This window comes from Natrix helvetica (genome assembly GCF_964273705.1).
Source record: "Natrix helvetica genome assembly, chromosome: 2".
NCBI lineage: Eukaryota > Metazoa > Chordata > Lepidosauria > Squamata > Natricidae > Natrix > Natrix helvetica.
In genome coordinates this window covers 272,701,318-272,715,037 of record NC_138552.1, presented here as the reverse complement: position 1 = coordinate 272,715,037, position 13,720 = coordinate 272,701,318, and the positions used below count along the sequence as shown (strand labels likewise).

At 40.6% G+C, this 13,720-nt stretch overlaps 1 protein-coding gene across 1 annotated transcript in view; it reads left to right on the top strand.

Annotated features, from left to right (window-relative positions):
• The first annotated feature begins 623 nt into the window (after positions 1-623).
• The window catches only part of BAZ1B (bromodomain adjacent to zinc finger domain 1B), a 32,552-nt gene continuing 19,455 nt past the window's right edge, over positions 624-13,720 (top strand). The window contains exons 1-6 of the mRNA XM_081941188.1: positions 624-951; positions 8,947-9,063; positions 10,222-10,366; positions 11,210-11,411; positions 12,260-12,381; positions 12,687-12,884. Coding sequence (XP_081797314.1) covers positions 836-951; positions 8,947-9,063; positions 10,222-10,366; positions 11,210-11,411; positions 12,260-12,381; positions 12,687-12,884 — 900 coding nt within the window. The 5' untranslated portion in view covers positions 624-835. The remainder of the gene's footprint in view (positions 952-8,946; positions 9,064-10,221; positions 10,367-11,209; positions 11,412-12,259; positions 12,382-12,686; positions 12,885-13,720) is intronic.

Genomic DNA, 13,720 nt, shown 5'->3' with positions numbered 1-13,720 from the left:
TGATCGATGGAGTGGCCGTGGGTGGGATACGACTGAACGGCTGACCACGATGAAGTTCTGGGGCTCAGACTCTGCAAATACTCTTTATGTTTTAATTAACGTTTGGGATCTGGGCTTCAACCAATGGAAACAAGCCAAACTGAGCTTGGATCGAAGAATCTACCCCTTCCAGAGTGCGGAAAACAATACAGGTAATCCGATTCATTCATTCCCCATGATTCCTCGGGGATATTTCTAAGGGCGCTGCTCCTTTAAGGCGTAGCTGCATTTCAGCCGTCCAGACAAAAGCCTTCGGAGAGCGCTTCCCCCCTCCCTCTCCCTCTCGCCAATTCCCGGACGAAGCGATAAGCTCCTATTGGCCGAGAAAGGCGGGACATAATAACGGCGACCAAAAATGGCGGCGGGACGGCCGCGCTCCTTTCTTGCGCTTACATAACGCGACCTTTTCTATTTTCTTGCCCCGCGCGCGCGCGCGCACCGCAACCTAACCTTAAAAATAAAATTAAAAAAAAGATCGCTTGTTTGAGCGTCGCCGCCTCTAGCCAATTGAAGTGGCGCGCTGTTCAGCAATCCACCAATCCCCGCTCGCGGGAGGAGACGGGGACCGGGGAAAAAAAGTGGGCCGTGTTAAAAAAGAAACATACATAGATCGGAGGTGGAGGGGGGTTTGATTTGCGCGCGCACAGAGAGCGTGAAGAAGGGAGGGGGCGAGCGACAGAGGCTGAGGGGGCTTGCCGGCTTCGCCCTCCCGCGCGGAAGCAAAGAGGGGATTCTCCCGCCATTTTTCCAGCGCTTGCTCCCTTCTGGACCCGACTTCTCCTTCCTCGCCTCGGTGATGGCGCCGCTGCTGGGCCGCAAGCCTTTCCCTCTGGCTAAGCCTCTGCCGACGGGGGAGCCGCCAGGAGAGCGCTTCGTCATTGCCCACACGCAGGAGGCCTTCCGCTCCACCGAGTATCCGATTTGGACGGTGGCGAGGCGGCGGGAGGGAGGGGGGACTTTTTGTTTTTCAGTCACGGTGCCGTGTGTATGTGGGGGGGGGGATGGGTGAGAGGCAGTGCAGGAGTTGCTCTCTTTTTCTTCTCTTGTCCTGGCGACTTAAAGTCGGATCGGAAATGTAGGACGGCCGAAGGGCTTGGTTTGCTTTCTTGACTCTCTTTGTTCCCTTTTTCTCTTTTTATTTCCCCCCCCCCCTCCACTTCTCGGCATCTTTTTCTTCTCGGACGCAAGATGGAGCAGGGCAGGACAACGTCGCTCCCTATGCTGAGAGTGCAGCGGGGCCGGCAGAAGAAGTTATCTGTGGATGTCAGTAACTGTCGGGATTGGGAAGAAAGAGAGGAGGAGGGTGGGAACCCTTATTTTTTATTTTTTATTTTGGTCTGAAAAGGTTCTAAGTTATTCTCCTTGGGTGCGTAAGTTTGGACTGGATGCTTTGCCTGTTGGGGAGCAGTTAACTTCGAAGGCAAGCTTGAGAGGGCGTGGATACCAGAGGAAGATTTTCACTTTCGGGTAAAGCTTGTAGTCTCTGAAGGCATTTGGGCTGTCCCAGGCAGGAAACAATTCGGTAGGCGTCTTGATCTTAAGCAGGGCAAGGACTGTTTTGTAGGTGCTCCTAAAAGGTTGCTAAAAGTAGAACGTTACTCTTCACAAGATGTGTTTCTGAACCATACGAGTAAAAGGTTCAAATCAGCGAAGGTTCATCACCCCTTGCCTCTCTTAACAACTTTCTAATGTGTTAACATTAAATTTGACCAACTGGCTCAAATAGAACAGAAACTTATACTATGTATACAGGTAGTCCTCGACTTACAGCAGTTTGTTTAGTGACTTTTCAAAGTTACAACGGCACTGAAAAAAGTGGCTTATGACCGCTTTTCACACTTGTGACTATTACAGCATCTCCATGATCATGCGATCAACATTCAGATGCTTGGCAACTGGTTCATATTTATGACCATTGCTTGCAGTATGAGGTCACATGATCACTGCTATATTCTGAAAGCAAAGTCGAGGGGGAAGCCAGATTCCCTTGCAGTGTATCAACAACTGAGGCAAGAAAGGTCATAATATGGGGCAAAACTCACTTAACAAATGTCTTAACAGAAATTTTGGGTTCACCTATTGTAGTAAGTCGACAGCTATCTGTATTGCCAACTTGTCTTACTTGAGGGCTTACCAGAAAATTATCTTTCCATAATTAAAACCTAGAATTTGCTTGATTGAAAGACACTTCAAGAAAGATTATAGTACTTGTTAATATTTTGTGATGAGTTAGTGCATAAATTAACTTACCATCACAGCAGACATTGATGTCCCTGTCTTTGATGGCTCTACACAGCAACTTAACCCGGATGATAAAATAACACTTCTTGCATCCAATTTCCAAAGGTTTGCATTTCTATATTTTAGAAATTCTGGATAAAGAAAGGTTAGTACTGCTTTCATATGCCCTGTTCACTGTAGCATGTGTTTAAAGATTAAACAGAAGTTTGTTTGCAACTAAATGAAGTGGTAATACTATAGTATGTTTTCTAAGCAGTTGTTATATATGGCCACTTCAGCTGTCAGTATAACTGCCATATTTTCTGATGCCTAAGGAAGACCTGTTTTGGTGATGTTCCAATATATTTTTCAACACTGCGTGTATTCAAGAACTTGGCTGAAGGAGAATGAGGTAGCCAAAAGCTGGACTTTACCTAGCCCAGTTTATAAAGTTTGTAAAGAGTTTGTTTATAGCGTTTGTTTACAGAATCTTGACTTGTCTGATGAATAAGTACATATTTTATTTCGTAGTTTTCCCATTTCTAACAATTTTTTGCAATGACTGTTCATGCTTTTAAAATAGATTTACCCTGAATATCTAAGACTTTTAATAGACGGTTTGCATCAAAGCACACCAGTTAGCAACTTTTCTGGAGTAAAAATTGATTAGCACGCAAGTAAGCATTTTAGTATTCTGTTTAATATTCTGTGATTCAGGATGATAGTACTTTTGGTATTTACCTCATTTTGTATATGGTAGACTGAAGATGTTCATGGTCTGTAAGCAAGCGACATTGTCAAGGAGGTGGGCTGTACTTGAAATATCTTATTAGGTCTAGTGGATACCAGTTTCTTTCCTTATATAATTTATCTCAGACTGCTTTATTTTCAGGACAGACTGCTAATATTTCTGTGCAAATAAATTTATATTTTATCTTTTAAAAATCTCAATGAGATCGATTACATTTAGTGTCCTTAAAGGTGCAATGCTTTGTTGTTCCCCTTCAGCGTTTCTTCTTTGTCTTGTACCCAAGAGAGCCCCTTCCTCTTAACAAAACCTTTTCTCCCTCTACCCCATCTGTCAGAACAGCCTTGGCTCATTTCTGATCACCAGGCATTTTTGAAAGCGAATCTACTTATAATATTGTGATAGATACTTTACCTTTAGAGATTCAGTGGTAGAGGAAATGGACTCGCATAATTTATTGGATTTTCTGTTTGCAATCTAGTTAATATTAATTGATATTACATGGTATTGGAAACAAAACAAATGCTACTTTGAAATATGTTTAAATTCTATCTGCCTGAAAAAGACAGAAAGTAAGTTTGGGAACAAGAGAAACCTTTTGACATTTGAGTTCACAATTTACCACAATCCAGTTTTGGATAATTAGTTATGTCCTTAATTGCAACTGTCCAAAATTTAGTTACCGGTAGGTGTCAGGATTTACTCCTGGTGACTATACCATATTTTTCAGACTATAAAATGCAGTGGTGTATAAGACGCACCAAGATTTTGAAGAGGTAAATAAGAAAAAAAAGTTTTTGTCCTCTCCGGCCCCCAGGAGCACTCTGTAGGCTTCAGCATGGCTGGGGGAAGGGGAAAACGCCCCCGTTTTCACCAAAACAGAGGCATTTTTTCCTTCCCCCAGCCCTGCTGAAGTCTGCAGAATGCTTATGGGGGAAGGCAAACACGCCCATGTTTTGGTGAAAAACAGCCCATTTTTCACAAAAAAATGGGATGCGGTGGCAGGGCTTCGGGAGGCCAAAAATATCTGTATTTGGTGTATAAGATGCACCAACATTTCCATGCTCTTTTAGGGGCGGAAAAGGTGCATCTTATACTCCAAAAAATACGGTATATGCAAAAGATGATAGTATTTGGTCATTTAGAAATTTCATTGGAATCATGTTAACTGTCAGCAATCTGTCATTAAATGCTTACTGTGATGGAAAAGTGTAGTTGATGTTGATAAAACTCAGTTATACAACTCTGCCTCAGGCCAACCAAGTAGTGCTGATACCTTTTCTTAGCATCTGGAGGTTGCTGCACTATCCCCTGTAGAACCAGTGCACAAATAAGGTTCTCCTTGACTTGAAGCTCTGGTTTGAAGAGCAAGTAGCAATAGCACTTAGAGTTATATACCGCTTCTGAGTGCTGTACAGCCCTCTTCAACCAGAAGCAGCCATAGGCAGAAGGGCTTTTGCACACTCGTAGATTAGGAAAAAGTGCCATCCTTTTTTGAATTAAAAGAACCTGTTCATGGTCAGTCATGTCTTGATCACTCCCAAGTGAATTATTGCAACAGACAATACGGAGCTACCTTTGAAGAGTATTCAGAAGTGTCAGATGGTCTAATGCAGAAGTATTAGCAGCTCTGGGTACATCTCAGTACAACCGTGCTACTTGTTAGCTGTAAAGCCATTCATGGCACAGGGCTGGGTTATTTGTAATACATTCTCTATGTCAGCTTCAAGAAAATTCAGAAGTCTAGTAATCAGAAGTTGATTGAAGGTGGATGTTTTGAAACCACAGTAAAAGACAGCTTCTGTCTGCAATCTCTTTTTGAATCTCCACGTTCTTGGTGTGGAGCAGTGCAATAACATGAAAATGGTTGAGGTATATGAGACAGAAGAGTGATGTGTGTGATGTTAATTTGATACACCATAGATCAGAGGTGTCAAACTTGCAGCCTGCGGGCTGGATGCATCACACACTGGCCACACCCATCCCCGGTTTAGCAAAGGGGGGGAGTTGTGATACAATTTTGAACAAATGCAGAAAAACGTACTTACTTTTGGAGAGTTGATTAATTACCCATTTTTTAAATTGTAAGTCTATAAGAATAGTTTTTTAAAAGCTAAATAATGCATAAATATTTGAAGGAAAGAAAACCCTGTAAACCTTTTAAATTTTTGAGCTTTTATGGTCTTTTTCACACTGAGTCGGTTTTAGGAAGTTGGAAGTAGAATGTATTTGTATGTTGATGGGGAATAATGCTAATGAATTCTTCCTTTTTATATTGCCACCTGGTTCCTTTTGCACAACCTTTGCAGCATCCTGTGGTCACATGATCTAAATTTGGCTGCTTGGCAACCAGCATGTACCGTATTTTTCAGTATAAGACGCACCAAGGTTTTGAAGAGTCAAATTTTTTAAAAAGTGGGTAGGTAGAGGGATAGAGAGGGAGAAAAAGAGAGAAAAATACAGTAGGTAGGTAGGGAGAGAGAAAGAGTAGTTTGGTAGATAGAGAGAGAGAGAGAAATAGAAAGAGGGGAAGAGAAATACAGTAGATAGGGAGAGAGAGAGTAGGTAGGTTGGTAGGTAGAAAGAGAGAGATAGAGAGAAATACAGTAGGTAGGTAGGGAGAGGGTAGGTAGGTAGATGTTTCCAGGTGTATTTATCCATGTGCTGGAGAAGGAAATCACTGACAATCTGCAGCACCTAAGACTTTGTTTCTGCTGGCACAGCACTTGATCAATGTAATTCTCATCAATCAGTTAAAGAGCTTTCCAAAAGGAAAAAAAAAAGTTTTTGCACTTGCAAATCTCCCAAAAATGGCCCGTTTTCTGCAAAAACAGGCCCACTTTTTTTTAAAGGCATGAATAGCCTTGGAGGGGGCTTGCAGAGTGCCCGGGGAGGCAAAAATGAGCAGAAAATGGCCCATTTTTCGTGAAAAAGGGCCCGTTTTTTGTCAAAATAATTGCATGCATAGCCTTATGGAGGCTTATAGAGTGCTGCTGGGGGCTGGGGGGCAAAAATGGCCTGTTGTTTGCTCATTTCTGCCCTCCCCAGCCCCAGGAGCTCTCTGAAAGCCCCCATAAGGGTATGCAAGGCCATTTTGGTGAAGGAGGCGGGGCTTCAAGAGGCAAACAATGCTGTATTTGATGTGTAAGACGCACAGCCTCTTTTTTGAGGGGAAAAAAGGTGTGTCTTATACGCTGAAAAATACGGTATTTGTGATAGTTAGTGTCCCAGAGTCACGTGATCACCTTTTACTACCTTTTGACAAGCAAAGTCAAAGGGGAAGCTATTTAACAATTGCAGTGATTCACTTAACTGTAGCAAGAAAGGTAATAAAATAGGAGAAACTTAACAACTATCTTGCTTAGCGATGGAAATTTTGTGCTCAATTATGGTTATAAACTGAGGAGAGTACCTATACTAGTTGTCCATAGTCGCCTGTGGCCTATGAACTGTGGGTTGGACATGCCTGTTCTTAAGGGGAACAGTATCTTGCCTGGTGAACCATATTTCAAATTCATAGAATGGAAAACCTGGCTATTTGTGCCAGCTTCCTTTTCTTTTCTTTTTTAGCACTTACATTCTGTAGCAAATCACGGTAGAAGTGTTTGCTTATAGAATTGAGTAGGAAATTCAGCTAGGGTTGGATTAATCTGTTTTCTTGATAGGAATAGAACTATACTATGTATGCTGTATATTTTGATAATTTGGCTGCTGCTTAGTACATAATAACATTTTAATTAGATTTATCCCAAACATGTAGTATTTCTCATTAATACATGAGTATTTACTGAGTTTACGTGTATAAAATAACCATTGCTCCAACATGGCAATAAAAATGTTGCTTCATAGTATTCCTTTTTTCAGTTTCTTTTATGTATTAAGATTTTCCATTTCCAAATTTAAGATCATACTTTTTTTGTGATGCCCAAGTTGGAATTGCTGTGGCTTCTACTATTTAATTTCAAAGTACAGTTGAAAATATCTATTAAAATATGGTTTCAGTTTTGTTTGATGGTCAACAACCATTGAAATACCTTTATGATTTAAATGACCTAATAATTAAAATCTATGAAGAAAATAAGTAATTAAAAGACAGAACCTTCTCTGGTGTGAACTGGATATGAAGCAGTCTGCTAGCTTGGCTACATATATTTCCCCCCTTTTTTTTCTGCATATCAGTATTGATTCCTGCGAACTGCTTGGATTAGCCCTTATAGTTTTCTTGGCAAGATTTAGGAAGTGGTTTGTTGTTGCCTGCTTCCTGAGGGTGAAAGAGAGTGATTTGCCCATGATCACCTAGTTGGCTTTGTGCCTAAGGTTGGGACTACCGTGTTTCCCCGAAATTATGACATGTCCTGATAATAAGAGCACGCCATATTTTTCCTGTAGTCAAAAATATCCGCCCTCCCCTAATAATAAGCCCCCTGGACACATACACCCCTCCAACCAGGCAGAGCTCCACTCACCAACCTAGCAATATCCCGAAAGCGCAAAGCTGCAGGAGCCGGGGTGAGTGGAGGCAAAGGCGTTCACGGAGTTGGGCATGGTGAGGCAAGGAGGCAAGCGAGCTGGAGGCAGAACAAGTGCTCACGCAACCTCTTTTTCCAGCCGGGCAGAGCGCCATGCGGCTTAGCGCCTTTGGGATACCGCTAGGTTGGTGGGTGGTGCTGTGCCCAGCTGGAGCGGGAGGTTGCCGGGCAGCTGCTCTCACGAGCAGTCGCCTGGCAATGCCCCTTTCCAGCCGGGCAGAGCACCACTCACCGACCCAGTAATACCTCAAAGGCGCTAAGCCGCGTGGTGCTCTGCCCGGCTGGAAAAAGAGGTTGCGCGAGCACTTGTTCTGCCTGGAGCATGGTGGTGGCAGCAGCGGCGCCCTGGCCCAGCCCTGCAGGGAGAGTTGGGCATGGTGAGGCAGGGAGGCACGCGAGCTGGAGGCAGAACAAGTGTTCGTGCAACCTCTCTTTCCAGCCGGGCAGAGCGCCACGTGGCTTAGCGCCTTTGGGATATTACTGGGTCGGTGAGTGGTGCTCTGCCCGGCTGGAAAGGGGCATTGCTGGGCGGCTGCTCATGAGCGTGGTCATCTCATGACGGCTTTGTTGTGCTGCTGCGACAGCGTAACACAGCCGTTTGCCCCTGAGACTGTGCCCGGCTCTTTGGGCTCACGCTCGCAAGAGAGCAGCCACCCAGCAACTCCAAACCAATAAGCCCCCCCCCCCTCCGATAATAAGTCTCAAGCAAAATTTGGGGGGGATCAAAGAAAAATAAGACCCTGTCTTATTTTTGGGGAAACATGGTAGAATGCAGTCCCCCAGTTTTTAGCCTGATGATTTAACCAATACACTCTCAATTATATATTATTTAGTGTTCCCAAATAATATTGCCACTGAGTAAGTGTACTTTACCTAGGCAACTTTAAATTTTTCTGTAATGCAGGGAAGAGATGAGGCATAAAAAGTAGCTGTTTGCAGCTGATAATGTGGTTCCATTTTCTGAAAACTTGATCCCTTGTAATTTAAAAATCATTTGACGGTGGTATCTGATTTGGGATAGTATTTATTGGTATATGAAATGTGTTTTAGAAATGTATTTAGAAAATATCAGTAAGTAAAATACATATTAAAATATACATGCTACTGAGGCTGTGTTTTCTGATGACGATGAAATCCTGAGTAAGATGAACAGTAGTACTATATTTGCAGCCCCTTTTATATTATGAAACAAAAAAATAGTACTAAGGAGAGAATTATGCATGATGCCCAATCCAAATATTATAGTTAAATTATTCAGATGGTAAAATATTAATCATAAAACCTTTATTTAGTAACTGTTTATCATAATGTGTCAATCAGTCTATGTGTGTAAATGATAAAAAATACTGATTTAATCCAATAGTTTAAAAACTAAGTGCACCTTATTTTCCTGAGCTGTTGCTCCTTCAGAGAGTATGAAGCACGGCTAGAGAAATACAACCAACGAATATGGACCTGTAAAAGTACTGGGAGTAGTCAACTGACACACAAAGAGGCCTGGGAAGAGGAACAGGAAGTTGCTGAGCTGTAAGTAGCAATGCAAAATGCTTTTGCTGTTAGGGACAGAACCTGAAGAATGAAAGTGGGGGATGGACTTTTGACAAATAGTGAGCTTCCTGTGAAAATACTTGGAATGAGTCATGTCTCAAAAAAAGAAAAAGCTTTTCTTCAGCTAAGGATATCTAAACTCTAAAGAAAATATTTCTTATTGGGTATTGCCTGACTGTGATTTTTTTTTCTCATTACATTTTGTATGTTGCAGTTCTCACTGGCCTTTCTCAAAAACTCTGGTCTAATTAAATAGCATAATTGAAAACAAATATAGATGTGCTGCATAAAAATACAGAATGTAATCCATTATATGCATAAAGTCCAAAAACGTTCTGGCAATGAATCATGCATTCATGCTAACCAGTGCACTTTTGGTATACTACAGTTGTATATTTGTTTAAGGCATTTTTCCATTGAGAATCAGGGGAAAAAGTATTAGTATGTTTTGATGACATGTTGAATACAAGTCATATTGCTGGTATGTAGTAGGAATGTTGCCCCCCTCAAAAATTATATAGAAAAAAATCAAATATGGGATGGCATTAGCTGTAATTTCACATATTTGCAGTTGTAAAGACAGACCAGAAATTCAATACAGAAGTAATTCAAAGTAGTGAAGATACCTTATGCTTTCTCTTCCTAGTTCCCCTAAAATAGTAACCCTGTGAGGTGGATTGTGCAAAGTTCTTGGTTTCTAATCTAGTGCCTTAACCACTAGATCAAACTGGCTCTCATTGCTGGTAAACAGATTTTGTTACACAATTATGATCTGTCTATGGAGGATGGATACATGTTTTACCAATGCGCAGAAATATGTATCCATCCTCCTAATTTTCCAATAGTCTGCAGTGTTCTGTCCTTATATAGTCAGTGCAGATGGTCATGCTTGCCTAATTAATTTCAGTAATATACAATTTCCTAATGTCTATTCACTCAAATTAGAGATATGCTTAAATCCTAACTAACTGCTTTTAAGTAGAGGATTAAGATAAGACTATTGATACAATCATATTGGTAGGCAAATGATAGTAGCAGTTTCTGGGAATTGTCTTTTGAATGTTGCAATTTCTCTAGCTGAAGTTGATTCTTTAAGTTGCTATTTTATCATATATCATTTTCTATTTGTCTTTTCAGTTTGAAAGAGGAATTTCCAGTCTGGTATGAAAAACCTGTTCTGGAAATGGTCCACCATAATACAATCTCTTTAGAAAAACTGGTGGACACTTCCTGGCTGGAGATTATGACAAAATTCGCGGTTGAAGAAGAGTGTGATTTTGAGGTAAGGACCAAGTATAAATTCATCTCTCAGAAACAGATGTCAAAATAATGATGTCACATCAGAAATATGATAGTTGCTCTATCCCTATCATAGCTGATTTCCGTTTTAGACATGACGATCTTCTTTTTTTTAAAAAAATGGAGGGTATGGTGAGTTCCTAACAGGATATGCATAGATGAACTTGTGACCAATCTTGCTCTAGAACTCTAAGCATCCTTTTGTGGCCTTTACAGTCTCTTAGAATCCTGAGGCAAACATTTTGGCATGTTTTACAGGCAAGGCATTGAAGGGTTACAATGGATGCAAAAGTTTAATCCCGTTAAAATTGTCAATTTCTTCCAATCGTGATTGCTTTTCTCATTTTTCAGGGAGGGTAATGATTAGGTATTGGTTTTATAGCTCTTTCCAGCTTCACAATTATCATTTTATCAGACACATGAAGAAGAGATGTTTCACTTCATAAACCTATGTCATTACAGGCAGGCTGCTTTGGTGACAATCGATATTAAACACCCATCAGACATCTGATTTTCATTGGACTTTCCTAGGAATTCATTTTTTTCCAATAAAGATGGTTAATACTGATTCAGTGTGGGGACATGGCCTAGTACACTGTTTTGTGTATTGCTTGCCCATGATTTCTATGAAATCTATGAATATAATTTAGATGAAACTCTGAATACATTGAAAATCAAAATACTAAAGGATTAGGGATACTTCAAAGAGTTTCTCTTATTATTGTATTTAACCAATCACATCACCTAAAGTTCAATTCATTTCACAAATTATTACTGAGTGTGGAAAATAATTCTCTTCCTAGTTCCAAATTGCCTTTTTTTTCAGGTTGGAAAAGAAAAAGTACTACATGTCAAGGTGGTAAAAATACATCCATTGGAGAAAGTAGCAGAAGATGAGGTTACTGAGAAGAAGACAGATGCAGCCTGTGATTCCCCATCCAGTGACAAAGAGAATACTAGCCAGGTTGTACAGGAAAATCAAAAGGAGCCAGCATTGAAAGAAGATGACAGCAGAAGAGAGAGTCTGAGTAAGTAAGCCATGGACTTAAATGAAAGGAACCAGCTTTAAGTCTTATTTAGGAGTAAACTGCAAAATTGCATGTATGGTCAATAGATGACTTCTAAAAACAGTCTTGATCTGGAGAGAATCAGTTTCCAAAATATATACGTTTGCTGCCTTGAGTTATTTATAAAGTAATGGCAGGACAAAAATCTAATAAATAATTTTAACGTGTGCTAATCCAGCAGTACCACATATATTACTTACTTCTTGCTATCAAGCATCTACTTTTTATGGTCCCATGTGTTTATGATAAGCCGTAACTTTATCTGTTTAGAATTATGCAGGAAACTTTTGAGTTGCCTGTGTGTCAGTAAAATAAAATTTGAAATGTTTGTGCTGTAGAAAAGATTTTTAAACGTACACTATCTCAAAGCTCAGTGTTAATATCACTCAAGAGCATACACAGGATACACTGTCACACCACAGTTTAATGATGTAACACAGAGTTCTCCAACCTTTCTGACTTTGTGGACCAGGGGTGGTGGGGAGATGGTTCTGTGTGAGCAGCTGGAAAGCATGATCAGCCCCATTTGTGGGAGGGGCATGCATGCAAATGGAGCATGGGCATGCGTGCTCACCCTCTAGTCATGCAAATGGGGATGTGTGCGCGCTTGCCAACCGTTTCAGCCACCTGGTTTCAAACTAATGGGCCACAACCCAAAGGTTGGGGACTCCTGATCTAACATATTCATATACATTTACATTACAGCAACATTAGTGAAAGTATTTTTCTAAAACACAGTGGTGCAGGCAGAAACACAAAACTGTTAAAGCACAGAACTAATGTTTTTGCTTTCTTTCTTCATTGGGCAGGTGACCGGGCACGCCGATCTCCTCGGAAGCTTCCTACTTCTCTGAAAAAAGAAGAAAGGAAATGGGTTCCTCCAAAATTCTTACCCCACAAATATGATGTCAAGTTGCAGAATGAAGACAAGGTGAGCAGATTGTTAAGTTTGCCTGGTAGCCACTCCTCTCTCAACATTTTAAGAAGCAGTTAACATAACTCTCATAAACTATATTTAAATATTGTGTGTGTGCGTGTGCATGCATACACACAGATATACATATAGTTAATATATATATGCTTACAAACTTTCTGTTATTACAATATATGTATCATTTAAGATAAGTGTTAAACTTTCAGTGACTTACTGGGATCTGTTCTAAACTACTACTTATTTATTGTTTCCGTACCATCAGTTTAAAACCCTGTCTGAAACATTTGTTTTTATCTTTCAAGATCATTAACAATGTGCCAGCAGACAGCTTGATTCGAACAGAACGTCCACCAAACAAAGAGATTCTGCGATATTTCATTCGGCATAATGCACTTCGTGCTGGAACAGGCGAGAATGCTCCATGGGTAGTTGAAGATGAGTTGGTGAAGAAGTATTCCCTTCCCAGCAAGTTCAGTGACTTCTTGCTTGACCCACATAAAGTGAGAAATAAGGCAAGATCTGTCTGAGTTGTGTGATGATGAAAAATAGGAGTCATTTTCACATGGATATTTATTCTTAGGCCTGTATTGAAAATAAGGCAATATCAAAGTGAAATTTGCCGCCTCCTGCCTTTTTTCAGAAGAGAGTGTCATTGTTTGTAATCAGGCGCTGAAATAATGATTCTGAAATATATATTCATTGCCTTTTACTGGGATGCTTACCCTTGTTGAATACATTTGGAATTTAAAGAATATGTTATGCCAGAATTGGTTAAGATGCGGGGTTGGGCACTTGTCCATTGTCTAATGACTCCTATACAGATACAGGCAGTCTTCGACTTAACAATCACAATTGGGGTTGGAATTTCCATTGCTAAGCAGTGCAATCATTAAATGAATTTATGACCTTTTTACTGAGATCGTTAAATGGATCTGGCCTCCCTCATTCACTTTGTTTGTTGGAAGCCCCCTGGGAAAGTTGCAAATAGTGATCACGTGACTCCAGAATACTGCAGCTTTTGTTGCCAAGTGCCTGAATTTTCATCACATAGCTGCAGGGATACTGTGATAGTTGTAAGTGTAGGACTGGTTGCAAGTGACTTTTTTTCATCACTGTTGTAACCGAACAGTCACCAAATGAATGGTCATAAATCTATGACTACCTGTATACCCAACAATGAAACATAGAGAAGATAAAGTTAACTTTGCTCAGAAAACCTTAAATTCAACATAGAGGTGGAAATCAAGGCTTCAGTTATTTTGTTGAGCTTATATTTTGAAAATTCACATCTGAATCGTTTTTAATTCTTCAAACCATTACTAAATATCCCAGTTTC